This window comes from Gallus gallus, chromosome 10 (assembly GCF_016699485.2).
Source record: "Gallus gallus isolate bGalGal1 chromosome 10, bGalGal1.mat.broiler.GRCg7b, whole genome shotgun sequence".
Classification (NCBI taxonomy): domain Eukaryota; kingdom Metazoa; phylum Chordata; class Aves; order Galliformes; family Phasianidae; genus Gallus; species Gallus gallus.
The window spans coordinates 7,976,901-8,004,899 of NC_052541.1; the positions used below are offsets into that span (position 1 = coordinate 7,976,901).

General features: G+C 40.8%; 2 protein-coding genes across 3 annotated transcripts; one reads left to right on the forward strand and one right to left on the reverse strand.

The window, feature by feature from the left end:
* The first annotated feature begins 477 nt into the window (after window positions 1-477).
* On the forward strand, window positions 478-19,636 carry CCPG1 (cell cycle progression 1). The gene is given in 10 exon segments (NM_001031455.2): window positions 478-546; window positions 4,593-4,664; window positions 7,211-7,325; window positions 8,117-8,196; window positions 8,375-8,582; window positions 12,527-12,781; window positions 14,418-14,518; window positions 15,539-16,177; window positions 16,179-16,945; window positions 18,845-19,636. Coding segments are annotated over 9 exon segments (2,406 nt in total). The 5' UTR covers window positions 478-546; window positions 4,593-4,604; the 3' UTR covers window positions 19,026-19,636.
* PIGB (phosphatidylinositol glycan anchor biosynthesis class B) lies at window positions 19,579-27,988 on the reverse strand. 2 transcript variants are annotated; one of them, XM_015291893.4, is made up of 12 exons: window positions 27,863-27,988; window positions 27,660-27,795; window positions 27,453-27,570; window positions 26,702-26,806; window positions 26,402-26,532; window positions 25,669-25,809; window positions 25,185-25,236; window positions 24,569-24,780; window positions 23,320-23,384; window positions 21,577-21,787; window positions 20,617-20,797; window positions 19,579-20,075 (listed from the first exon to the last, which is right to left on the reverse strand). In XM_015291893.4, the coding sequence occupies exons 1-12, from the start codon at window positions 27,978-27,980 to the stop codon at window positions 19,944-19,946; spliced, it is 1,602 nt and encodes a 533-aa protein (XP_015147379.2). In that variant the 5' UTR covers window positions 27,981-27,988; the 3' UTR covers window positions 19,579-19,943. The 2 variants fall into 2 exon arrangements, with proteins under 2 accessions (XP_015147379.2, XP_040562859.1); XM_040706925.2 differs by lacking the exon at window positions 23,320-23,384 and having other exon boundaries at window positions 19,579-21,787.
* Between the last annotated feature and the right edge of the window lie 11 nt (window positions 27,989-27,999).

Consider the following 27,999-nt stretch of genomic DNA (forward strand, 5'->3'; position numbering starts at 1 on the left):
TACGTGCCTTAATGTGTGACAGGAACAGTAAGGGTGATAAGAAAATACGTGTAAGAGTAAGGCAGTGTGGTTGGTACGTTTTGGTTTGGACTCTTCCAATCTATCAAAGGTGTGCTGTGCGTGCCCTGAGCAGGGCTCCTCTTCGCCCCCTGTCTCAGTGCGAGCGTTCCGTGCCCGTAGCGCGCTGCAGTCGCCCAGGAGCGCTGTCCCTTCGCCCGGAGCTCCGGGGGTGAACCCCCAAAGGCCGCGGCCCCCGCGCCGGGCTCGGCGGTTCCGCTGCGGCCGCTCTGCGCGGCGCGGCGTTGCCATAGCAGCCGTGGGCCGGCGGGGCGGGGCCGGGCGCGCGGCGCGGTGCGCTTCGGGTGCTGTAGTCGGCGGGGCGGTCGGGCCGGCCGGCCGCGGCGGGACGCGGACTACGCTCTCCAGGGCGCCCCGGGGCGCCGCCGCCGTGCGCAGGCGCCGGCCCGGGCGGTCGGTGTTGTTTTGCGGCGGCGTCACCGGCGGTCCCGCCGGCGTTCCGTCGTCTGCGGCGGGCCCCGCGCTCAGGTAGGCGGCGGGGCGGCCCCGGGGGCTGCCGGCTCCGGCCCGTTCCGTTCCGGTGCGCGGTCCGCTCTGCGGCGCTGCGGCTGGCCGCGGGGTCCCGGCGCGGAGGAGTCGCTCGGAGGGGAGAAGCCCGCGGGCGCCGGGGTCGCCGCGGCCGCTCGGGGGTCGCTCGGGCGGGGGGACGGGGAGGCGGGGCGGGGCGGCTGAGGGGGCGCTCCGGGTGCGGTGTGAGGGGAAGCCGTGCCCCGGGCCGGGCCGCGCCGAGTCGGGCAGCGCCGCGTGCCAACTTCCTGCTCTTTCATCATCCCCCGCCGCGAGGTGCCGCGGGACGGGCGGGCGGCACCTGTCCTGCCGCGGCGGAACGGGGTCCGGAGGGGCCGCGGGGAGGGGACGAGCCGGGCGTACGCGGCGCGGGGTGACGCTGCCGGGCTCGTTCCGGCCGCGGGGGAGAACCGGCAGCGTCCTCTGGAGCCGGGGCACGGCGGGCCGTGACGAGCCCTGGCTCCGCGCCGTTTCGCCGGCGGCACCTCGGGTCCTGCAGCCCGGCGGGCTGTGCGTGCTGTTCTGCTGCGGTCGCCCGTCCGGCTCCCGTGGGTAAACAGGATGTGGTGCTGGCTGTGCGGGGCTGTGCCGGCAGGACAGGTGTCTGCCAGCTTGTAAGCGTCGCGCCTCCGCCCCGCGCTTCGTCAGGGCGCTGAGCAGCGCACGTCTGGCTTCGAGACGGGCGTATGAAAGCAGGTGTCAGCAGGGGTGTCGGACGTTCTGGGCCTGGAGTTATCTGCCCCTGCAGGCTGGGGTATAAGAGAACTTGAACTGCGACTTCGGTTTTTTTTTAAAAACGGTGGCAATAAAGGTATCTTTTATTTATTTTCAATTATTTTGCTGTGGCTCCACCATATGGATGTGCACACAGCACTCTTGCATCCCCAGCTGTCCCTGCCGGTGTGGGATCGCAACCCACCAACGCCTTGTAGATGTGTGAGCATTGCGGGCTTGGTCCGTTGAGTTCCTGCCCACCACTGCGTTACGTCTCTTATGTCTGATAGCTTTCCTTCAGGGAGCCTCGGTACCGTGGGCTGGTGGGGGAGGTGCAGACTCGGGGTGATCTCTGTTTTTCAGCACGCAGAGTGCAGGTTGGGCTCAGGTTGCCGTCAGTCCTGGGATAAACTGAGGGACAGGATTGAGCGCACGTCTAGTTATGACTGTGCACGGCTTAGTAATCTTTCACCAAAATAAGCAGCTTAGCAGTGGGTCGTGGTTCAGGAGTGGTGTACCTCGGTATTGTTTTTTACTAAAGCTATGCAAGCTGTTCTATTTTAGAACTAAATAATTCTAAAAAGCTTTATTTCTTTGCTTGTAAGAATACAGATGCCCAAGAGATGCCTTTTGGTTTATCAGAACTTAACCAACTAATATCAGAGCCGCATTGTCTGTCATCATCTTGATAAATATGACAGTTACACTTATTGATCTCAATTATTTTGTAATTCTTTGTCTTTCTTTTTTTTTTTTGTCTTTATTCAATTATTTTCCATACTAGGAGAACTTTATTTTGGAGATTGCTCACCTGTATGCAGTTAGCTGCCCACTACTGGTGGGACATTCAGGCTGAGCACAAGATAAGGTAACCCTTAACTCAAGGCTGTTCATCCAGGCCAGCAAGCAGTACAAAATAATGATTGTTTGGCTGCCTGTCCCTGTTTGGCTTTGAATATCTTTGGGTTACACAGATACCCCCCTGCTGCTAAAGGGAGGGAACCTGAAGCTGTGGGTTTGGGAGGAAAGACAGATGTTAAACGGCTCTGTAGAGCCTGACGTTGTGAGTTTGCTGCAGCTGGTTTCATGCTGTGCTCCATTACCTGTCTGCCTGATGTGGGAGGAGGGACAGCACGTTGTAGCATCTGTGTTGCTGTAGCCAGGGCTGTGCTGAAATGCTTAGCTGGCCAGAGGAGGTCAGGCATGGCTGTGTCCAGCACCAAGTCTGCTGTTAGAAACTGCCCTTTCAAAATTTATAAATGCACTTGTATCAACAGAAACACTTTTTTTTTTTGTCTCTGAAAGGGTTTGTGTTATGTGATTTCATTGCTTTCCTTTAGCACTGAGATGCAGTGTGTCTGGATTTGCTGTATGGCAAAACCACAGTCTTCGTTTATTCTTTCATCCACAGGAGAGATCAGACTCACAAGTACGATCTGTCCCATATTTGCCCTGAAATACAGTGAATAAGCACAAGGCTTTGTTTTCAGTGACAGTGAAGTCAGTGTTCTTATGATCGCTGTGTTTGCTGAACTGTGGGATGATGAAATGGGAATGTTTTCATATCAAAGAGAATTCCTAACAGATAACCTGAGATGAGCGGTGTTTGCAACGTAGGCAGCAGCATTTCTGGGAGATGGCACGTTCTGGTGCTGGCAGCCCTCAGAGCAGCGCTGCTCCCAAGTGCCTGCTCACATTCGGGGCAGGGTAGTGACAGCAGGCACATGTTGTCCCGTGGTGGCAGCTCTGCAGTGCAGCCTGTGCCATTCGTTACTTTGATCAAAGAACGCCATTTGGTTTGGTTTTAGTAGATAAGTAAGTAAAGTCTGATGTCCCCTTGCTGATATTTCTGGAGAAGTGCTACTGAAGGAGGGAAAAGATACGAAGGACAACGGCAACTATATTTAGATTGGGGATCCATAATGGAAATTGGATTTTTCTGTAGGTTTGATAGCTACAGTGATTGGTACTTCTTCCTAACGGCCTGGTCACGATTGTCATTGTTGCCCTGCTTCTGGAGGCGGATAGCATTGGTGGTAAAGGAGAGAGGAGTTCAAGAAATGATTGTTTTCCTGCGTTCTCACCCAAAGCACTGAGGTGTGAGAAATACAGCGGATGCACTGAGTTCTCAGAGTTCTCCATCAGCAATATAAATGAGGTTTTATGGAAGCTTTATTGAACCACGATTTCCTCTGCTACTTTGCTGTAGCATGGACATGATAGGTTTCCTCTACTGCCTTTGGGAAACTGTTGTTTTTTTCCCACAGTGGTGCTGCTATGGCCGATTTTATTGAGCAGTTGATTTTTTTTTTATTTTAAGGGACAAGAGATACATTGAACTTTTTTTGCAATCTGTTTGTTAAGAAATTGAAGTCGTCTAAACGTATAACGGTATTCAGTACTCAGTATTTCTCATATAGGAGAAAAAAACATGCATGGAGGTAGCTGCTGCCAACAGCTGTCCTGAAAATAGCTACCCCAGTCATCCGGCAGTGCCATAACCATGAAATCTGTACTTCAGCTCTTTTTCCATTCTGCTTCTGTGCTCTCTGGCTGCTCTCAGCTTCTTTGGGATCAGTGTGTGTTCTTGTAAGGAGCTGAAAGAAAGACACTGCCCAGAAGAGAGTTATTTTCAGAAGATCATAGAATGGCCTGGGTTGAAAAGGACCACAATGCTCATCTAGTTTCAAACCCGTTGCTGTGTGCAGGGTTGCCAACCAGCAGACCAGGCTGCCCAGAGCCACGTCCAGCCTGGCCTTGAATGCCTCCAGGGATGGGGCATCCACAGCCTCCTTGGGCAACCTGTTTAATACTGATCAGTATCTTCTCCAAAAAGCTGTTTTCCTTCTCTACATTCTAGTTCCTCTGCCTGCAACAGAGAGAGATGTCGTCACCTTCTGAAGTGTGCCTTTAAACAAGGATGCTTCAAACAAACACGTTTTAAGTGTAACTATTGATGTATTGGCCGGTGCTGTGTGTGTGTGGCTGTTTGCTAGCCTAGGAGACTTTTGGCTAGCTGAGATGAGAATGTGCCAGGAAAAGCCATATTTCAAGCATAGAAAAATAATAGGGAATATGTATAAAAACAATATGTATTTTTTTTTGTCTAAATCGTATTCTTTCTTCTTTTTCCCTCAGTTCAAGAATAACAATATAAGACTTAACGTGTAGTGTACTGTGATGACATGAGCTGGATTCTTTTTTTTCCCCCCCTTCTATTTATTTATTTATTTATCAAGAGAGCAGTGAAATTATTTATCTTGCATATTAAAATAATCTACTTTTACTTGCAGCGTGCTTTGAAAATGTCTGAAAATTACAGTGACAGCGATTCCTCCTGTGGCTGGACTGTCATCAATCATGAGGTACCTGATCTCTAATTAGCAAAGTTCCATCACTTTGAGGCTAATTATATGGAGGGAGATATTGTTTATGTTTGGTAGTTTTTGTTTTGTGTAGGCCTTGTATATCAGCAGAGGATGAGGAAGAGAGTTTTAGACATAGGAAAGTGCCTTCCATAAGGCCGTGCACAAAAGCAGTCTTACTGCTGTGTAAGGAAGGTGGGACTGTGGGCTGTGTAGCAGCAGGTGAGAAGAGCTGACAGGCTGTGTGTGCAAGGCAAGAGTGGTTCTTGGTGTAAAATACTCATTGTCTTTAAAAACTTATTCAGTTAATGTGTGGAGCTCTATGAAATGTTGCATGGCAAGCTGAGTTTCTGCCCATCTCTGGGTCTCTGCTATAGCTTCATTTATGAGGCATGCTCTCACTTGGAGCAAAATGCTGGGTTTGCCTTGTGCTGTGATCAGGTGTTGGGGCATTGCTGCTTGTGATGGCACTGTTATGTCTGGGCAGCGCTGGATTAACGTGAACGTTTGTGTTTCCTCCCTCATGATGTTTGGCTAACTGTATACAGGACAGTGACTTTCTTCAAAAGTAAATGAGTTCATAGCAGAATAAAGCTTTAGACAAAAAGAAAAAGTGAAGGAATTATAAGTCTGAGGTGGGACTCATTGTTGCTAAGGTGTCTGAATCTGAGTTTCCTAAAGCAGCGCAGAATGGCTGGCTGTACCTTCTCACTGTCTGCATGAAAGCAATGTCAAGAAAGAGTTGTACTCGAGGTAGTATGTTTCTAGGAGGAAGGTAGAAAGTAATGGGAAAAGATCATGAATATTGACTGACTGCTTCCTCATATGTGAAGGTTATGATGAAAATAAAGGTCATTTGAAAGGCAAATCATTATAACTGTGTGTCTTTGCTCAAGTTTTGATGGCTTAGTTCTGTTTCAAAAGCAATAGTAGTAAACAGGTATAGGTTATGGCTTTTGGATGTTGGGACATGGTTTTGCTTTTGTTGTCTGCTGCAGTACTCTCAGCTATTTGAGACATGGCTTAAACTTCTTTCCCTTGTTTTGGGGGCTGGATGTCAGGTTGGGAGTCCTGTCACCAAAGGGAAGACTGAAAACTCGCTCGCTCCCGTCCGCAAGACCAAGTGCAATGCAGAAGCACATAGGCTGTGGGGATTCACAGAGCTGTAATGAAGGTGGAAGGGTTTAGAAGCTGGGCCATGACAGCTGGGTTACTCAGCTGTGAGCTGTGTGCTTTGTTTTCATACTTGGGATGGTTATTTTGCTGAAAATGAATTACACGGTCTAAGTACGTTAATGCAGTACAAGATTATAGGAAGGCGGGGGTTTGTGTAGACAAAGCAGAGCAGATTTTTATTTATCCATTTAAAAAAAAAGCAACCACGGGCAACTGAAACCTGAAACAAGGAACTTTATATTTTCTTTCCTGAGATTTCATTCAGATTTTAGTAAATTACTTCTAATCGAGTGACGTGTTTCTGCAAAACAATTGAGGTTTAGATTACGATGCTTGTGTAGGCAAGGGAAACAGTCTAGGCTGTTTGGCAACCTACTCAAACAGTTAACTTATGAAGCCTCTTAAAGAGGAAGCTAACATTGTAGTATGATTGTAGAATGCATGTAGAATACTTCTTGAGTATCAGATCTGCCCGAAGTGCAGTCTGTTTATAAAAACAAAGGCATACATGCTTGCTTAAGCTCTGAAATGAGGCATGTAGGGAAACTGATCTGGAAGTATTGCTACTACTGTAATTTCACACCTGCTGTTGCAAAAAATAACTAGCTCTGTTTACAAAAACAGCTCAAGTTATTTATGGATCAGGGTGACTTAGTGTTTTTCAGTTGGGTTTTGCATGCTCATAGTTTTCTAATAACTTTGTGTCCCACCTGTTCCTTTAAACAAAATCCGTGCAGTTTGAGTATTGAGTTGTCAGAAGTATTACGGGACTACAGAGCCCTGCAGACGCTGCAGACAGCATTGCTTATCTTCAGTTCCTGCTCTGCTCAGAGGTTGCTGGTGACTGGCAGCTGGCAAATAACTCAGGCTCCTTTCTGGATTTAAGACAGCAATCCAATTTACAGATGCTTGTTTTCGTGGTGTCAGGGATGTACAGCAGCCATTCAGGTTTGCTAAAAATAGTTGAGATGGAGTGGAGTTGTATGTATTCTTTTTTCCCAGGAGCACTTGTAACAGTTCATGTTGGTACTCTGGAAGGCCCATTCTTGGGGTGTTTGTTTACATACAACACGTGGACATGTGCCAGAATTAGATTCTATGTTTGAAACTTAATTGGCAACCTTCTCTCTTCTTCTGAATTTTATTTAATAAATGAATGTAATAAAGCTAGTGGAAAATAATTAGCACTGTAAAATACTTACTGTAATTGATGTCTGGGTTACACTTTTTTTTCTTCAGAATTGTCATCTTTGGCCCTTTTAGAATTACAGTCATTCTGAGTATTACAGTAACATTTGTTTCCTTTCCTAATAGTCTACAATCACTGGGGCTTCTATCAGTTACGTTCATTTAAAACTCTTTAACTCCAGGGTTCTGACATAGAGACAGTGACTTCTGAAAATGGAAGCTCAAATGATAACCACGAGTTTGTTTCTGAAGAATACGTTTCTCTGCAAGAAGTAGAGCAACCGATCGAACTGCAAGGTAAGATACTGAGAGCAGAAATCATAAAAAATGCAACTATCTGTTGTAGTGCTGGCCCCAAATTATTATTTTCAATAGACTTTATAGACTGAAAAAGTGTTCGGTAATCAACTTCATGATTTTTTTTTTCTGCAAATGAGTGTAATCAGTGGGGTCTTTTGTCAGTATTTAAGATGTTATGGAGCAGTATGCACCTGTTGAATTGTAAGTTTACAGTAGTACTGTTGATTTAAAAAAAAACAACAAACAGTGTTAGTATATGGGAGCTGCTTCAAAAGTAATGCCTCCAATTTTATTCCATTGGCCCATGTTGTCAGAGGTGGTAGTTTGTATGGCAGTGAAGGTTGAACCTCCCTGACAATATTCTGTTAAAAAAAGTGGTGCCCATTGGCATTCCTTGATACTTTCTGAATGTTTGTGATGACCCAGCAGTGGATGTGAGCACAGCGATGCGATGGGTGGTGCATTTCAGCAGTGGGGCACCTCCACTGGTGCTGATTTTTATCAGCACGTAATGCAGACTGTTCTTCGTCACCAGTGAAAATGCACAGCTGATGGTGTTGACCTTCTTGAAAAACAGAGTTTTGTAGCTGAGAATTTGCTACAAATAGTGTTATTGTGCTCTTTGTATCTGTTACAGTTTATTAATTGATTTAATAATCAATCAGTGTTAATATTGTTAGGAGACCACACACAGACTTAACATAATCTAATAGTACATGGGAATGGGGGAAATTTGTGGAGCTCCTGGTTTTACTCCCACATTTTGTTCTCCTTTTTTCTTTCTGTAGCACAGGATAGCACTGATGGAGAGATACCAGTGGTAGATAACACTCTCTCTGCTCTTGAAGAAACTCAAACAGTTCCAGAGGTAATTATGTGTTATTTTATTCAGAAGTTTCTGTGAGCCCTACCTCATAATACAAAAAAGTATTTTGAAGGTATACAGTTTTTTCTTTTTTTTTAATGCATTAGGAACTCTTGCTATTTTTTCAAATTAATCTATGTTCTATGTATTTTAATAGTTTTTACTTTGTCTCCTTCCTTAGGAAAGGAAAGAAAAAGTGCACGATGATAGTTCCTGTATTGGAACAATTAGTGATGATTCTGACATTGTTACACTTGAAGCTCCAAAAGGGGAAGAAACTCCAAGTCAGGAGGAAGCCCCAGCTGATGGCGAGGAAGCTCCCAGTTCAGAGGATTTTAACATGGGTTCCTCCTCTAGCAGTCAGTATGCATTTTCCCAACCAGAAACTGGTAAGAGCAATAAGTTACTGAGCAGTTCTGCAAAAATCTTTGTTTAGGAATTGTTCTTTATGCGGAGCAGGGAAATGTAAGTTTTGATGAGTGCGTATCTAAATATTTGTAATCTCTGAGACTACTCTGGTTGCCCTAAGTCTTAAGATTTTTGTCCAAATATGTCTGCAGGCTGTTTTTTTTGAAAGCATTCTGTTCAGTGAAGTATTGGCTATATGAAATAGGAAGTAAATTTCTAACGTACCCTTGTTTTGCTCCTGGAATAACTGTAGGTTTTCTTTTGGCCATTGTTGGGTTTTTATTTTTATTTTTACTTTCATTTTTATTTTATTTTATTTTATTTTGAGGAGTTAGCAATAGATTGCTAGCTACTGGAATAGAATGTCTTTTAGGGTTGCAACAAGGACTCAAAGTTGCTGAACTACAAATATCTTTTGCTTACCTTCTACTCAGATTAAAAATGTGTATATCTACTAGGATACTCCTGGTATTTAACAGCACTGCAGTGCACAATGCACAGGAAGGACATCAATATTTGGTCAATTTAGAAAAAATCAAACCTTAAACTGAAAGCTTACCGTTACATTATTTTTCTCTTTTCCTTCTCCTTTATATATATTCTTTTTTCCTTATCCTATATATTCTCTTGGGCTGTTTACTTGTATTTTTGCGTTGTATTTATCCTTTGTAACCGATTTGTGTTACTGATTTTTTTTTTTAAAGTAAGTTTATTTCAAGAGAATGATTTTACTTAAAATACCATTTTATCTCAAGCAGTATTAAATGTGTTCAGAAGTTCATGTATTTTGTGGCCATTGATACTGGAAATTGACAACTTAGCCTCTAAGCGTGACAAATGATGATGAGTAACAAAACTCAACTTTAAGTCTTCTAGATGACGTTGCTTTTAATTTAAGGTTTAGCTTGGTTTTATTTTCTCCTTTGGGATTGAGTTCTAAAAATGTGTTTTTTTTTTTTCTTTCCTGATTTTGTACACAAAAGTCAGTTGGCTGGAGGAGCTGAGGAAGATTCCTGATTATGTAAGGGGATGGGGCAATGAGGTGAAAGAGCATGTGTCTCGCAGTCTTCCTTTCCAAGGTGGTGTGATTACATTTGATCAGCTTGTGTAAAGCTGATTGCTTATGGCTTGCATGGAGTGTTCTTAAAATTATCGCTACCAATCTGACTTGATCTTATAGTAGTGATATTCCAAACAGATGCTGAAAGCCAGTCTTCGCTGAAGTTTGGCTAAGCTGTCATTCTGTTTTGTTTCATTTTCTTTAAAAAAATGATAAACATACATGTAAACTTGGAATGGAAATCAGTGAACTTTGTAATACGTTTTGAGGAATGACACTTGTTGGATTCAGAATCTGTGTGACTGACAAGAAACATTTCTTCCTTCTGAAGTAGATTTCAACATGGTCTTTGGCACTCTGTGTTTAGTTGACCAAACATTACAAAAGATGTCAGGAGTCCTTTAGCATTTATTTTAAATATAACTGCTAAACCTTTGGCATTTGGATTTCCTACTTTCCACCAATTGAAGCACTTGCTGTCCACTTCTTGCTGTTTTCTATTTTTTTGGAAAAGGAAGAGCTTCTGATTTCCTGAATGTAGATACCAAACCATCCTTATGAGGATTAGCTGCTATGTTTGCGCTTAAAAACCATTCCTGTGGAGGCTTAGGCTGTCCTAACTATGCAAACAGCTTCACAAATGAAGCAAGTTAATCAGCAAAAGCGCTCATATGCTGAAATAAGTTACTTCTAGGAAAGGTCCCATCTGCACAGAAATGTCCAAGAAAATCACATTAACTCACACTGTTGTGTTGTTTGATTTCTCATGTAGATCTGACCCTCTAAAATATTAGCAGTAGCGAAAATTTTGGACTGCTACTGTGGTGGTGCTTTGTTTACTCTATACTTTTCCATCCTGTTAATTTTAGAGTACAGCTTTATACACAATTCTTAGAGCAGCTGTAAGGCAGTGTTATTGACAACTTGCCAGTTGACAGCTAAACACCTCCCACCCCCAATAAGCAACAATAACACCTATCTTACTGAGTATGTCTGGATAATCCCTTAGGATGTCTGACCTCTGCATTCTTGTAAAACAAACTAAACCAGCCCCCAGTCCCCACAGCAACCACCAGCCTCAATCCTGACCAGTTTCTGAGTGCTTGTCTTTGTTGTCCAGGATTGGGGAAGTATGCATCTGCTTGAAAAGTTATTCTAAAACAGTGTCTTTTCTGACAAGTTCTAGAAATTAAGAATCTGCATGTCAAATAGCAAAGCGATTTGTCTTCATTGCAACTTCTACTTGGTCTGTTTGGTTTGACTAATCAACTAAAATGTGTTTCCTAGTTAGAGGAGGAGTTATCTTTCATTATCTAACATGTTGCTTGTCCATGGAGTCAGAAATCAGACATGTATGTCACGTAGTAATTGGTGGTCTTTTGTGAAGTAGATGCAATCACTTCTGTGAGGTTGGATTTTTTTTTTTAGTGACAAATCTTTATTGGTAATGCTTTTTATAGATTACTGCTGGCATTGCTTGGTGTGCTTGTCAGTTCAGTGATGTATGCATGGCTTTGCTCGACAGAATGGTTTTCAGTAGTGAAATGTTCAAGGACAATAACTCTGCATTTATATATCTAAATTTGATGATCTCCATTAAGGGAATGGAGAGCTGTATTTCTAGAAGGGGTCTTAGCATTGTGTAACTGCAGGCATCAAATTGAGAAATGTCCCAGCAGGAGCACTTTGTCATGTGTTGGAGGCTTCACTGATCGCACTGAATCTATTCCAGGCATATGAGCTCGGTACATGAGCACAGAACCACTTGTTCATCCTGCCACTGCTTCCCCTTTATATTTGCCTTACACTTGAAGCATACGCTTTCAGTCAAGAGAGATGAAATAATCATTGCTTATATGCTGGCCTATATCAATTTATTTACAGTACATGCAGTAAACGTTTGTACCACTAATACCTACAAGCAATTACAGCTCTATTGTTGCTTTTCCAGTTAGAATATATGGCTTTTGGGCTGTGCACGTACAAATGGTACCATAAATATCACTATACAAAAAAAACCCTCTGGAAGATAACTTTCAAGGTTATAATTAGTTCGTATTTCAAACCTTGGCCAGTCCATTATTCTGAAGCATTGGTCAGGCAGTAAGTGTTTTGGATCCATGATGTTAAGTAGAGACAAACACAGAAGCACCTGTGTGGTTCTTTTCCTGCATGGGATTGGTTGAAAATGGTGGGTTGATTTTTTGTTTTTTTCTGAAAGGTGGGTAAGGAGTGAGCAGGTAGCTTATGGTAGATATTAAAAGTAATCAAAAAGAGAGATTGAAATAAATGTGCAATATATTTGGGTATTGTAATACCTGCACTAATTGAACTTCAATGGAATTTTGTCTGCAGCTGTAGGTAGATCACAGAGAGAATGTAATAGAACAATGCCTATGTATTTCAGGTGACTTTCTTTTAGCTGCTGTAGCTGTTTTACTATGAAATAATTGAATCTCAATACCTGCAAGAGAAGGAAATCTGAATTCTTAACCTTTTTACTTCACCAGGACTTGCAGGGGGAATATATGTAGGTATTTTAAGAGGTAGCATCATCTGAAAGAAGCTTTTTAGTGGGTGAGTTAGAGAGTATGGGGAAGTATCAGGCAGGTTTTGCTGATGCTGTCTTGAGTCTCTGTCTTGTCATTTTAAAAAATGAATTTTTAACTTTGGATATCAGGAATTCCTTGTGTTGGAATATACCCAGCATAAGTCATCACACTGAGAATTTTTACTTTGTTCTGTTAGCATTCTCTGAGGTAGATGCCCCGTACTTTTTGCATATGTATGATAGACTTTTGTACTGAAATTATTTTCAAAGCAACAATTAATGCGTTTTAAAGACTGTTCTCTGTTGGTTTTCAGTTTTTCCATCTCAGGCTAGCGATGATGAGTCAAGTAGCGATGAAACCAGCAATCAGTCCAGTCCTACGGTACGAAGACGCCGGGCTAAGAGGAGGCTGATCTCTTGCTCTGAGGCTGAGAGCGGGTCGCCTGTTGGTCCAGAGCCTGAACCTCCCCAGGAGCAGCAACACAAGCGGCAGTTCAGTAGTGGCCTTAATAGATGCATCATTCTGGCTTTGGTGATTGCAATCAGCATGGGCTTTGGACACTTCTATGGTGAGTGTATGGGAAACAAAGAACATAGAACCAACAGCTTACATATGAAACAAATACTGTTTTATTTAGACTCTGCTAAAAATTTGAACCTAAAACTAAGAAGTAGCAACTAATATATGGATAATAAAGAGAGGCCCTTCAGCAATGTAATTGTGTTAAATATAACTACATTCAAAGTTTAAAATAACTTGTTTGCTCTTCCAGGCAGATCTTTCTTGTTTTTCTCATAACGCAGTTTGAGAGCTTTGTTTTTCACATCTTTTCTTTCAAAATGCATCTGTGGTAATGTCTGTCATTCCCACAGGTGTTGGAAGAATTGCTTAAGGCTTTTGTCTCATTTGTACTCATCTGGTAAATGTAAAAGCAAGGCATGTTTTTACAGGAGCATGTAGTAGCCATGTTTTTCTCTCTAATGGAGAAAAGCAAGAGGTGTCCATGCAGTTCCAGAGCGGTTCAGGGAATCCAGGATAGCAGCAGTTTTTCTGTGCTTACTACATCACCTGAAGTTGAGCATTGCATGGAGTGATGCAGTGTGTAACAAATTAGCAGAACTCTTACTGATCTGAATCCTGATCACATAAGACATATGTGGAGCAATTAAAAAAAAAAAAAGACACAAAAAAGGACATTTATTTCTTAATAGTCCTTTTTCATGAGTAGGCTTGTATGAAAAGTGCAGTATTAAGAATCTTGATTCAATTTGAGACTGAGAATGACTTTAATTGGATTTGATTTTTGACTCATTGTTAGTCTAAATTTTGACATTGACTTTGAAGACATACTAATTTTCACTTGACACAGGTTCTTTTTTTTTTTTTTGTTCTTAGGTAAACCTGAAGGTAAGAGTCACAAGTGATGTGTTGTGGGTCCTGTGCTTGTATTCAGATTTACTTGTTAGATTGTGTGCGTGTATGCTTACATACTCATACATACATGTGTGTATATGTACTGTTATAAAAAATAATGATCAGATCTTAGGAATTACTAGTGTGTGCAGTACTGTAGAGTTGACTAATCCAGTCATGTAAAATACTTCTTGTTTAATAGCTGCAGTGAGTAGTAGCTGGTGGAAATACTGACTGGTATATATTAACATGCTAGAAGAAGAGAAAAACAGAATGGCTAAATGATTTCTGATATTGCTTCGCTGTGATAACTTGAGGTTTCACTTCTCTTCATTATTTTACTGTAATTAAATTGGAGCCAATGATAAATACCATCCTTTTAAAGAATTTGAAAGTGTATGAATGAGAAGTATATTTAGTAAAAATACTAAGGGTTATATTCGTACTAAAGAATTCAGTTTGATTTATTCGCTCACTGAACCTTTACTTCTAAATGATTTTTGTTGCCTTTTTTCCCATGTAATTTTCTTAAAATTCCTTTCTCTGCTCCCATCAATTAGACAGTCTAAATGTTTATCATTATAAGAAACGGAGTCTATATGCAAAAATCTGATTTTAGCTGTAAGAATAGCTTTTCAACTTTAAACAAGGCTTTTAATTCTTACTGGTAAGTACTGTGCCGAAATCAAGAATGCTTCTGAATTTGCAGAGAAAATGAAGATGGTATTTAGGTTCGTATGTTCCTCTAACTGCTGTGAGAGAGGCTATTAAAAAACTAAATATCTCTGTAGGTACAATACAGATCCAGAAACGTCAGCAGCTGCTAACAAAGACACGTGAATTGAAAGATGACCTTTACCAGTGCCAACAAGAACAAGGAGATAAAGTGGGGGTAGGTGTGAGTTTGGTTGGCAGTCATAGGATTGTTATTCTGTTAATATGCATGTGTACTCTACATGAAAGTGAAATTAATTTATCACAGAAATGCATTACATGTATGTTGTTACTGTTAAGTGTTAAAGTATATTGGTTTTTATTTACTCAGTCTTAATAGTAGCCTGGGAGTTATCTGGCCACATGCACGGTCTCTTCTGTCCCATTCCCTATGACACAATGCTAGACTGTGGTTAATAAAGACAGCTGAAATAGAACTGTGCTGGTAAAAACCTATGGTAGATTGATTTTGCAGATTTTACAGTGTTACTTTTTAAATTCTCAGTGGTTATTCATTTTTCAAATGTTTAACTTGGGTTTTCACCTTCAGATAATTCGGGGAGAAGACTGGGGAAGTGCTTTGTTTGGGTGTGCTTTTTAAAAATGAATAATTGATTTTGACGTTGCTGATTGCAGTATTTACACGTAGTACAAGATGTGTAGTTCTCGAGTTTGTCATGGATAGCAAGAGACTGAGAGTTATTCTCTTGTGGTAGGATATAGTTACACACGTTCTTTCAGCAACAAAGTTGATTTGAGATGAGCTTAAGAATTTGTGCCCCTGTTGCTTAATACGCTTACTAATGATTACAAATAGTAATGGATTTGTTTTTGTAACCTGTGAACCCAGATTGCTGAACATAAACATCAGGCACATGTTTTAATTTCTTTTTAACATGAATCAATTCAAGTTTCCAGTTTACTTCCCTTCAGCTATTTCAATCAGTGAAAGCAAAGGTTGATGACCTCTGGTTGGAAGTGGGAGCCTCTCACATGGTCTTTGTTGCCAAGAGAGTGTTTGTGTTTCTATCCTTGAGATAAATAAACTAGCTCTATTTTTTGCATCATGCTGCAACATGTCATTTCATCCAAAATGACAAGCAAACTGTTGAATCTACCTTGATCTCTTATTTTGCTAGCTAAAATTATAACAATTCTGATCATCGTTTTTGTCTTGTTTTCTTTTTGTTTGTACTAGTCACTCAAGGGAGATCTTGCCACGTGTTTGACCTCCACTGAGGTGGAGAAGAAATCCTTTGAATCACAGAAAAAAAGTCTTGCTGCAGAAAATCAGCACTTAAGAGAATCTCTAGAGAAGGAAGAAAAAGCTTTGGTCTCACTTCAGGAAGAACTAAGGAAGCTAAGACAACAAATAAGAAACTTAGAAGACAAAGGTACCAGTACTGAGTCTATTGTCATGGAAAATCAGAAACTAAGGGAACATTTGGAAGAGGAAAAGCAAAGAAATCATAATTTTCGTAGGCAAAAGGAAACACTCTTTGCAGAAGCACAAATGTTAAGGAGAGAACTGGACAAAGAACGTCACGTTACAGAAGCTCTGAAAAAAGAACTGGAACAGCTCAGTTCTCGTCAAACACCTGACAGTGTTAATGATGATGACACTTTAAGAGAAAATGAAGAAATAGAAACTCTACGAGGAAGATTGGTAGAACTAGAAAAAAAGCTGAACTTTGAGCAGCAGCGCTCTGACTTGTGGGAGAAGTTGTATGTTGAAGCAAAAGATCTGACCGAAAAACAGGAAATGAATGAAAAGGGACAGAAGAGAGGTGCTAAGGGGCAAAGCAAATCTAAGAAGAAATCAAAAGAATCGTTTTTTTGGCTCAGTTAAAGAAACTTTTGATGTTATGAAAAATTCGGCAAAAGAGTTTGTTAGGCACCATAAGGAAAAGATCAAGCAGGCTAAAGAAGCAGTGAAAGAAAAGCTGAAAAAATTCTCCGATTCTGTAAAGTCCACATTCAGACACTTCAAAGATACCACAAAAACCATCTTGGATGAAAAGGAGAAGAAGCCAAATGAAAAAAAATATGAGGCAAACAAGAAAGCTCGAACTTTTTACCGAGAACACAACTTGTATGAGAATCTGAAGCAGTCGCATTACAGGAGACCGAACGTGCCGAAAGATTTCCGAGATGGGAGAAGACATCACTTTACAGCATTTGAAAAAGATACAGATTCACAGAAATGTCTCAACGATCCTTTGTGTAGTAGAAAACATCAGTTCGACCTAAAGGGCTGTTCCGGTATTTTTGAATGTGCTAATCAAGAGTTCGTTAGTCTCTTTAACAGAGTATCAGATCCTATTGGAGTGGATGAATTTAATCGGCTAATGAGAAAGTATTTGCAGCAAGTTGTACATAACTTCCGTCACTGGAGAGAACTAGAAAATTTCATCAACAAGTTTTTTCATAATGGGTTCTTTATACATGACCAGATGCTGTTCACTGATTTTGTTAATGATGTCAAGGATTACCTGGAAGATATGAAGGAATACCAAAATAAGAACGAGAAGGTTTTTGATGATTTGGACAAGTACATCTACAGATACTACTTTCAGTATGATAATTCACCCCAATATGGACCCAGGTTTGTTTCCATGTTTCCTGAACTGTTAACAAAATGAAGTAGTTTTTTAAAGACAACTGGTGTTCTAACAGATGGTACTCTACACACAGATGTCTGCATTTCTAGCCATAGATATGTATATAAGAGACTCAGGAGAAATGGATCGTGCTCCTAGTACCTCGCAAACTAACATTCTCCTCTGCAGGAAAAGTTAAATATCTAAGGTACTACAGGTCACGGTTCTACAACATGTAGTACAATCTAGTTTTTCCACTGAGCCTTTTAGAAAGCTGCAAGTAGGATTACTTTAGACTGAACAGCTATGATAGCTTTTCATTCCCTCAGACAGGCAGTTTCACAAAAAGCATCAACTGTGGCTTTCCTATTGTCCTTGCCTAAAGGAGAAGGATTTTGGATATATTTGAGCAGCCTCAAAGCCCTTTTCTGGCAGGTATCTTCCCTGCTGCCTTTTCAGGAGTGTAACTACCCATGTAGGTTAGTACAGTACTGAGTTAGTCTTCACCACAGAGTGGGACTGCTTAAATGGCAGACTCATGATCTGAACTGAGCTGTACTGTAATGTTTTGGACTTGCTGACTTGCTGTCCATGGCTCGTTTTGTTTCCTACACTGCTTTCCTGTTTCTGATGATATTGTCAGGGCTTCTGCAGAGCAGTTGTGTGCTGGCTGGCCCAAGGAAGCTAGAGGTAATGTGCTGTTCCTACCGCATAGCCTTTGCTGAAGAAAGTTAAGCAAGCAGCCTTAGTGTATTGTGTGAAATTTGCTCTTTCTGGAATACTTAAACGTATATATTTTCTGTGTTTTTTAATGTCATTGCTGTTACTGAATTCGTTATGTAATCTTTTGTGCTAATACTTACTTTGAACAAATAGGAAGAAACCACTTGTATATAATCTTCATGTGCCTTATAGATTAGTTGTTGTCCTTATACACATAATGGACTTTTTCTCTGTGCTGGTATTCAACACAACATGTATTGAATATTTTGAAGTTTGCTTCTTCAGTCAGGGATTATCTTTTGGCTTTGTATTGTTTATTATATCGTGTTTATTGCAGCAGGAGGTCTGAAAACTAGTTTGGAGTTAGTAGGTGCTACATGAGGGTAGTACCTTCTCTTCTTCAAGGCTGAACCATGAGGATATGAAATCTAGCATTTACCAAGTTGCCTTATCTCATGTGTAGTTCTGGCAAATACTTGACTTGTTTTCACTTATAGTTCTTCTTACTAATTTATTATTAAAACTAATTTTAATTACTTAATTTTTGAGGACTTCAGTTTGCAGAACAACAATTTCAAATCAGTTTACAGAATTCTCTATGGCCCTGAGGATGAAAATAGTCTTAGCTTAGTCAAGCCTAAATGAGTGACAGAACAACAGCATGTAGTGTAATGGCGCTCTGTGCATCACAGACTGCAGTAAGTGAGCAGTGGTGTTTTGTCAGTACCACCCTTCTCTGTATAAATGTTTTCATTGCATGCAGGAGAACCTCTGAAGTGCCATTGTCTAGGCACTAGTCTATGAAGTTTTCATTATTTTTATAGAGCAGAATGTAACAGAGTAACTGAAAAACAGATGGAGACCTCCATTCAAGCATCACAGTAGAGACACTCAAACAGATGTTCATGTAGCTTTATTGTGCAAAGAACTTTGAGAAACCAGCTGCAGAGTATTTATTATATTCTTTAAAATATACCATCTTACTGATGGTTTTCAAAGCAATTACAACAAAAACCCTGCCCACTTGCTAGCAAGGGAAAGGACTACTTGATACTAATTTTTTTTTTTTAGCCAACTTCAGCACATTAAGAGCTGTTCTTGACAATGTAATTGTATTTCAGAATGCTTTTAGAGAAGTGCTTTCCTAAGAGTAGTAACAAGTTTCTGTTTACTCCTTGCAGTCGACCTAAAAGGCCTTCTTTTACACAAACTGAAAATCCCAGACATGAAAAACAAGCTCAGAAGTACCACCACCGTAATAAAAGAGAAGGTAAATGGCATAAACATGGTCGCACTAATGGAAGACACATGGCAAATCTTGAAATAGAATTGGGGCAATTACCCTTTGATCCAAAATACTAAGTAATTTATGGTTAAAAAAAAAAAGACTTAATAATTCACGTGTTCTCTGGAAACAAATTGTTTTTCAACAAAGCATTGAGATACAAGTTTCTCTAGATAATTTGATTTTTACACATTCTTGTTAAAAGGCAGGAGTCAATCTTTCTAATTTGCATATTTGGAATTGTTGCTTTAACTGGTTCTTTGGAAGCAACAATGCTTTGGCTACCAGTGGTATTGTTACAGAAACTAGGCATGCAATGACTTGCGTATGAAAAATATGCTTAATTGCATTCCATTAGTATAGTTCAAGCTTGAGTCATGCATAATGTACCAATAATTAACTTCAGTGTTTGATATCCTAACTTCATCTCATCCTTAAAGAAAAGTCTACATTATGGTAATGTATTTGTTAGTGTTTTGTAATCTTATACTTGCTTCTTGTTTTTGGGGGGGGCTATGAGCCTGTTGAATTGTCAAGAATTTGCTGTGCTGCATTCTAATCAGCTTGCTGATTTAAGCACTTGAAATATTTTGCATATCTGCATATTGTGGAAGAAAAATAAAGAGACAGTGTGGGTAAAAAGTCTTTATTTATAAAAAGAAATAAACGTAGCATAGCTGTACAGTTCTATAAATTGGTCCAGTCTTGTCTAATTTCTTACTGTTAAAGTAATCACACGGTAGCTTTGGCCTTGATATTCTCTAGTGTTGTACTAACGTTGGGTGTTGGTCAGCACCCTCTCACCCCTGGTCATACTGCACTGAAGTTACCTTCAGGAAGGGGTTTATGTGTTTCGGCACAGTTGATATTTGCGCAATGAGACTCCCATTTGACTTACCCGGTTCAGTCTCACTACTCTTCTCTCTGCAGTAAAATATCTTCTGTACTGCTATACAAAACTGAGCTCATTAGTTTGTAAGTCTAGAAATTGATCTTCAGATATGATTTATTTCAGTTTTTTTCTTGTAGATGTAGATATGGCTTCCAACTCGTCCTTGAGGTACATGAGTATGAAAGACAGTGGCTGTTTTCTTATAGCCCTTTAAAGCTAGAAATGATGATATTTCCTGTAAATGAACATATATTAGTTTCCACAGAGAAAAGTGTTTGGAGAGCATCAGAACAGTGTTCCCGAGTCTTCTGCAAACTGTTAATTCAGCTATCCCTGGGAACTTCTTTATTTAGGAAAGGCTGCTACAGGGAGCTATCATGTTTGATTCTGTATGCAGTGTGTCTTCACCAGACACTGCCATTTGAGTATACAGACTTCATAAAAGAATTGAGGGAAAAGAGGTACTCTGACATAGAGGCACGTTTGCCTGTCATTGTTAGGTAAGAGCGTATGATTCTGGGAACAGACAATGCATTTGTTTTCATATGGCTTGAAGAAAAGGCTGTAGAACTTTGACAGGCAAAAAGCACACAGAGTGCACGTGAATGTTAAGTATGCATCACTGGAATGAACGGTATCTATACTATATTGTGGACCAGGGGGGTTCAATTTTGAGTGTTTAAAAAGTTACAGAAAAGAGTTTAAATCTTCTGTAGCTCAATTTCTCCTGTAACTTGACCTCACAACTAGTGTGTTTCATCTTACATTTACCATACCTGTTCTAGCACACTGAAGAAAATCAAATGACTGGGTAATAGCGTATCATTGTAAAACTCCTTATTAAGCCAGCCAAGTGGATTAGAGTAAAATACATCTGCTTCATCAACATAGCTTTCATTTCCAGTTAGGTCTGGGGGACACTGAAGGAATCTCATTTTTAGAGGACAGTGAACGTGGCTAGGATGAAAAACAAAACATACTTCAGGATAAACTGATTAAGACCCGAGGTTTGAAATGATTCATCACCTACATACCTCAGTTAAACAAAATAAAAAAAAAAAAAGAAGATTATGTTTACTCCAGTGCCATGCTTTCTTCACTTATGTGTTTTATATATAAGCAGAAATAGAGAATGTGGATTCAGCTTTAAGCTACTGTGAATGCTTTTAGCAGTTTACAGAAGGCAGATTTATCTCAATACAAATATAATCTGCATAACATCGTTTTCGTAAATAAAAAGTACTTTCTCCCCCCCCCCCCCCAGGCACATCAGCTTTGTGGTTTTTATCTGTTTGCTTACTGGGATATATTGCAAGCTTTTCGGAATAGTGAATTCAGTCACTTTATGTTATTAATTACCTTTCCTTACCTTCCAGCAGCAGAAGTAAAGGTAAAATTAAAGTAATACATTCTGACTCTAGCAGTGCATTTTAGTTTTCCTGTACAAGTTACTATAATTGAGATGAATGAATTATTGTCAGAAGCCCTAAGACTACTGTATAGCTTCATACAAAACTGCGCTACAAAAACTGAGTAAAACTTGGCTCCCAGGTCTCGTTCTGTGTTGTAGGCATTTAGCTTATTTTCCCTACTCACTCTGCGTTAGCTTTATGAAAAACAAACTTCCTCTATACATTTATCCACCTCAATCAGATTTTTGACTTTTTTTTTTACTTTTACAATTTCTGCTGAGGTGTCTTGACTTTAATATAATACACTGATAGCTATTTTATTACCTGTAAAATGGAGTAGAGTGGCATGGCATCATGATGAAGACAAAGGCTTGTGACTGGTAAGAGCTGTTACAAAGTTGCTGTATGTGATTCATTACATCAAGAGAGCCCCTCTGGTGAATCAAGCCTGTATACAGGGCTGGGATTAAATTTGATAAGAGCAAGAAGCTTGCTGCAGACTTCTTCCATGCTTTTAGGTGTTTCAGAGAATATCCTAGAGAAACATTTAATTAAGTTTTAGATAAGCAAATAAGTTTCACGTAGTACCTTTGGAAACTATTAGTCATTTGCAAACAGTACCTTGCTTGGAGGTATTTTAATGTACTTCAGTCTTTACTGTTTGAATGGAAATTCAAAGATTAGACTTTGCCCTTACTGTTGGGTTTAACAGTGTAAATGTTAAGCCTATACCTGTTCTTTGAAGCCCAGAAGAAAAATTTCAAACCCTACGTTTTATCTCTCTGAAGCTTAGTTTTAATTTCTTGTGAGGAAATGAGTCCATTCAGTAGCTTGGATGAATGGTGTGTGTTGACTTACTGATGTGTACGTGTTTGGGTAGAGCCAGAATAAACAATAATGGCTGCTTTGGTATGGCTGTGGTATTCTTTATCTCCAGCATGCTGAAAGCTACAGTGTTCCCTTCAGATGTTTGGTATGATCTTCACTGTTACTTGTTCTTGAGCTACCATCCTGGTAAATGCTTATTCCTTCATCTCCCATCCCCGCTTTCTCACTCCTATAAGAATCTAGTAATAGGAGGAAAAGATATTTCTCGTGATAAGGAGATAGGTGATAGACATCTTTTACACAGCCCCACTCTGTGACCATCTGCACTGAATCAAAATAAAAACCAGGCCTGCTTCAGAGGTCACTAGTGTACAACAAGTCATGTCAGTCAGTCTTCAGCTGGCCCATGTTCTAACAAACTGCAGATCTTTGTCTCACATGAAAATGAAGTCCAGTAATTAATCTGTGATTTAAACATCAGTGGAAACAGTCTATTATAGGCTTAACTGTTTTTGTGAAACACCTTTATCTTAAGTGTTCTTAGAAAGAACTTCGAAATTACTATATCTTTTTCTGCTTTTATTTGTAATGTTTTTGAGCAGCTTAAGGGCCTCTTTGTTACCTGTTTTCAAACTATCTTTTGTCATGTTTCTTCTTTACCCAGGTACCCAAACAGATCATACTGAGCTCTTGGTAAATTAAGAAAACAACCTCAGTCCCTTACAGCTGTGAAAGCTGAGAGTAAAAATAAAAAAATATGTAGTGGTCTGACAGATTTTCCTGCACAGAGGGTAGAACTGGTTCATCTTGCATCTTCTGAACTAAGCCAAGACATTAGCTATTTGATGTTTGCCAGCAACAAAATTATGCAACTAAGATTTACTTTTGTTCATATTAGCAAAGTGTAGGTTAAATTACAGTATTAATCGATTCTTCTGTTCTGAACTTGTCTGTCAACTTAAAGCTATCCAGCTCCGTGTTCTAGAAACGTTACTGTTTTCTTAGTAACTTCCCAGCAGATAAGATTTTACTACAGCACTACAGTTTGTAGGAAATGCTTCTGTCCATGCTAAAGATTCTGATGCATTTCAGTCTCTTGCTGTCATTCATCCTTTTTTTCTATCTGTAAGGAAAAGTTAGGCTCCTTTTAAGAATCCTACATTCACTATTAACAGTCTGTCTTTTGGTAAAAGTTATTTGCAGGGGAAGGTTGTGAGACATTTAAAACTAAATGCTTACCACAAAAAAACATGCAAAATGGCAGTACTGGATAGATGAACCTGAATTCTTTATGGCTCAGTGTGCTGTAATAGAACAGATACGGCACTATAGAAAGTTGAATGCAACAATTCTGTTGACAAAATAATGTTTAGAGCATGGAGGACTAGAAGAAGAGCACTTAAACATATGAAAAAGCATTTGGCGTGTTACCAATTTAGAGTAAAAAATGCAAACCATCACTTTTTAAGAACATTAATGATGAGAACAATTAGAGTTATTTGATCACTTTAAGCCAAGCACTTATAAAGGTGTCTTGGCTACTGTGCTGTAGCAGTTAAGCTGTCTAAGAATACTGGATATGATAGCTTAGCGAGTACTTTACCTACTAGTTTTCTGTATTAAAAACAAAGCAAGAAAAAGAGTGGATGATTCGCTAAGATTTACACATGCATTTGTATCTAACAAATAACATTTACTTCTAATACAGCTTTACACCATTTCCCACCTCAGCATTTGATTTTCTGTTTGGGTTTTTTTGGGGGGGGAGGAGGGGAGATGGGGGGTAGTTGGGGAAGACTTGAAATTACTGCAAAACTTTGTCATGAGAACCAAACAGGTTCTTAGAATGCTAGAGGAGTTGAGAAGGGCTGAAAGCCAATAGGGTACGTTCAGTTTGGAGCTGGACTGAGGGAAGAGATTACATTTATGGCCTTGCTCCTGCTTTGCTGTATTCTGTTGCTACTACAGTCTGATGACAGTTTACTATTAGGTATGCACTAGTTTGCATAAATTTTCCTGCCTCTTTTGCTTGATCTACAGTCATCAAATGACTTGTAAATGAAGCAAGTTTTATAAGTTGAAGAACCTCTCATCTTATTGGGGATGTATCAGAGAAACAAATGATGCAGCATTTTCATTGACAGATTTCTAGTGAGCTCAGTTTTCTGACTAGTTCTGTTGTTGCCTGAACACCCTCGAGGTGATGCAGAGGTCATTGGTTGTTTTCCATTGAATTTCTTGTCAAACTATTTTAGTATTTCAGAATCAAATTGCTTTTAAATATACATGTATGCTAATGATACAAGTAGTAATTTTACATACAATTCCAGAAAACATTGCTTAATTGACTCTGTTTCTATGCATGTTAGAATAATTCTAGGTTTTCTGTCATTTAACCTGAATACCATCCTTTTTCGTTCTAGAGAGGACAAGTTTTGATGAAAAGAACACAAATGATGAAAGACAGTAATTGTTTAGAAGAAATTACCTGTATACTAGCACTGTCCAAATCACTGCCCCTAGAAAGATGCGATACCGTTTTGGTGCCATCACACAGCCATGAATAAAGAAAGGCAGGTGGGTACCCAAGATAACTGGCAGTCCTTGAGTGAAGTACCAGTGCCAGGGATGAGAACCATAAAATGTTCCCAAATTCTGTAGCACGTTGAATTTCAAGAAGTTCAGCTGAACCAGTACCCACTGGGATGGTTAGGGGAAGGCAAAAAAAGGGGTAAGTAAAAAAAAAAAACAACAAACAAATCAAAAGCCAACATCTAAACAGTAACTAGCCATAAGTGATAGTTTCCTTTGTGCCTATGTCTTTTCTACTAAGATTTATCACGAGATTCCTACTGTTAGCAGTTGTTATACGCAAGCTTGTAAGCTCTGTAGTATACTGATAACTGTTGATTTACTGAGAGCTGATTTTAAGTAAGTCTGTCATTTAAAATAACTAAGAAGTCAGTGTTCAAGGATTCACGACTTCAGGTTTATGGAAGATAGACCAGACAAAGGCACAGATAATGAGAGTTGCAGAAGTCCAATACATCTTTAAAATGACTAAAAAAATAAAAAGTCTTAGCACTGAGTTTAAAGCAGCTTACCTCACCAAAAAACACACGGTCAATCATTAAAGAGGTTCCCAGTGTGACCAATCTGCAAAAAAGAAAAAATGATTGCACTGCTATTGCCTGCATTGCTTATGCATCAGGTTGTACTCTTTTCCAAACTGTTGTAGTAGTAGTACCTGAGTAGTAACTCCTAAACTCTTTTAGGATTATCCCTACTTGTGGCCATTTTAGAGTGGCCAGTTGCCATCACCCAGTACCCTTGGCACAATCCCAGCTTAACATGGAATGCTGCTGGCATCTCGTCCCGATAACATCTCTGTGTAACTTTTTGCAGCATATAAACTCACTTCAAAGAAGCACATCCCTTCTTTGAACTTTTGCAAAAGGACTTCTTTTTTTGCATTGGTCTTCAAGACAGTCAGCTTTTTTGAGCCTTCTGTCTCTGCTACAGTATGTAATGGTAAGATCAATCTTAATATGCAGCTGTGAACAGAGTATAAGTTCAGAAGGAACGTACCCAATTGGAATGCAGTTGTACAGGATGAGGTCTGCTTTTTTCTGTTCTTGCAAAAAATGACTGAAGACCAAAGGTATCCAGGGGATAGCAGCAGTGGGACGAACGACAATTGCAAGTGCTATCAAATTTAAGTATTTCCATCTAGAATGAAGGAACAGAAATGCAAAGAAAGAAAGCTTACCAGAAGGTTTGATCAGTTATTTTGCAGACAGTGAAACTCAGCAATAGAAATATCATTCTGTCTCTGACCGGGAGTTCTGCATGCTGCTGGTAACTCTGATTCTCCAAATGCAGATACCTTGTTTGGCTTGGAAGGCTGCCAGATACACAACTGCCATATTGGCACTGGAGTTGCTAACTAGGAGCACCATACTTGTTTTAAAAAAGATAGCTGGTAAACAACGATGTGACCACATTAATTTACCGCTGCACTTAAACAAGTGTATCTTTTCTCAAGTTAAATTCCTCTAAAGCTTATAGTTTTCTGTGGAGTGATGCTGTGTGTAAGGGAACTGGAGAACGGTCGTGCTATATAGCAGCAATATCAGAACTTCAAAACAAATTTTAGAGAAAACACCACAATTGCTGTTTCCTCCATGATATAGAGAGCTTGATACAGAAATAAGGTGGCTTTGCTTGCTTTAAAGTTTAAGATAAAAATCAGAATTTGAACTGGTATCTGTTTTACTCCCAAGCCAAAGCTTATCGGTATTGTTTATAGAAAGTTTCTTACCTGCTCCCCAACTTGGAACCTTTTATTGGATAGTAGTAAAGAGCGAAAATGGTGAGAAGAGTTTCCATGGTGTTTGTTAGAGTTCTGGTACAGGTATACCATGTGAACCAGGAACACAGCTGGCAGAAGTACTGAAAACAGTTATGACAAGAGGGTGCACAGGGACAAATATTAACCAAGTTCTGTAGCTTTAAATAAAGGTGATAACTCTTTGAGGCATGACTTAGTATTATTTGGCCATGCTTACATTGCAGCCACATTAATTAATGTGCATAATTGTTTTAAACAGCTGAGACTTACCACATACTTTGCTGTTTCTGCATTTTCAAGGTGTTTCACTAGTAAATAAAGCTTCACATCAGCAAAAGCTGCCAGGACTGCTTGTACCAGTCTAGGGACCCATATCTGCAGAAGTAAAGACAGAACTTTATATTTGCCACGAGTTCAAAGAGAGAATTACAGCACTAGTGAATGGCTGCTCAGAGACGAGACTGTGTGAGTTAAAGAGCATTACCTATAACATGATTTAAAAGAAAAAAGCAGCAACAGCAGTGTGATCCTTTGGTAAGACAAGTATTTCTGCCGGAACCAAGAAAGTTGATCAGGTTCCACTGAAAGCGTTCATTTCTTCAAAGTAAAATTCAGAAAACTGTTTGTCATTCATCACCACCAGCAGTCAAAAGGAGCTGTTGTTACAGAATCCATTGCGATAGGTACGATTAAACACTATGGCAAACTGAGCAACGGCACAGTTACGAGCTACTGGCAAAGGGACAGCGTGGAACTTGAGGAGGGGGGGGGGCAGCAGCGATGGAGGGGCTGCAGTTGCTGGCAGCAGGGCTGGGCCTGGAGCGTTAGCCGTGACTTCTGCACTCGTGCAAAACGCTGCATTGGGAGAGATTTCACGTTTGAAGTCTGTGCTCGTGCACCATTAATCGGCACAACAGGGCCCTGTGTCCTAGCCGGGCAGTAACAAAAATACACTGAAACCGAACGCTCTGTCTGTACGTTCGGCTTCAGCAGCCGATGCGCTATGACTCCTTATACGTACCAGCAGCTGGACGTCATCCTTGCCCAGCAGCTGCAGAGCTTTGTAGACGCAGGCAAAGAGCAGCGGGTACGGGTAGCCCCGCAGGCCGTGCGCCCACTCCCACGTCAGGTGCCCATAATTGCTGCAGTTAAGGCCGTTTCAGTAAGGAGGAGCGGGGCCGCTCCCGCGGCAGCGCGGGGCTCGCAGGGGACGGGCGGTAAAGGATATCCGAAGACCACGCGGTGCGCCACCTCCAGCGACTGCCAGTACTCGTCCGGGACGAAGCTGGTGCGCACCAGCGCGCAGTTCAGCGCCCGCGCGGCCACCGCCAGGGCCGTCAGAGCCGCGGTCCCGCCGGCAGCGCCTGCAGAAGCGAAGCACGCAGGTAAGAGGCCCTCCCGAGGTCTTCCCCTCCCCTCCCCGTCGCTTACCAGCGCCCGGCTGCGCGGCGGCTCCGCCTGCGGCTGCGTACAGCACAGACCTACGCTTGCGGAGCCGCACCGGCTCCGGGCGCCGGGCGCGCGCCAGCAGTCCTCCGGCCGCTTCCATGGCGGGGCGGGGCCGGGCT

What these genes read in the sequence shown, in the direction of transcription:
- PIGB (XM_015291893.4), bottom strand. Translation starts at nt 27,980, where the DNA reads ATGGAAGCGGCCGGAGGACTGCTGGCGCGCGCCCGGCGCCCGGAGCCG. An exon ending in TGGACAGTGCTAGTATACAG is followed by an intron (nt 23,385 to 24,568) that starts GTAATTTCTTCT and finishes GTTCTATTACAG; the next exon opens with CACACTGAGCCATAAAGAAT. An exon ending in TCTTCAGTGTGCTAGAACAG is followed by an intron (nt 20,076 to 20,616) that starts GTATGGTAAATG and finishes GTTCATTTACAG; the next exon opens with GAAATATCATCATTTCTAGC.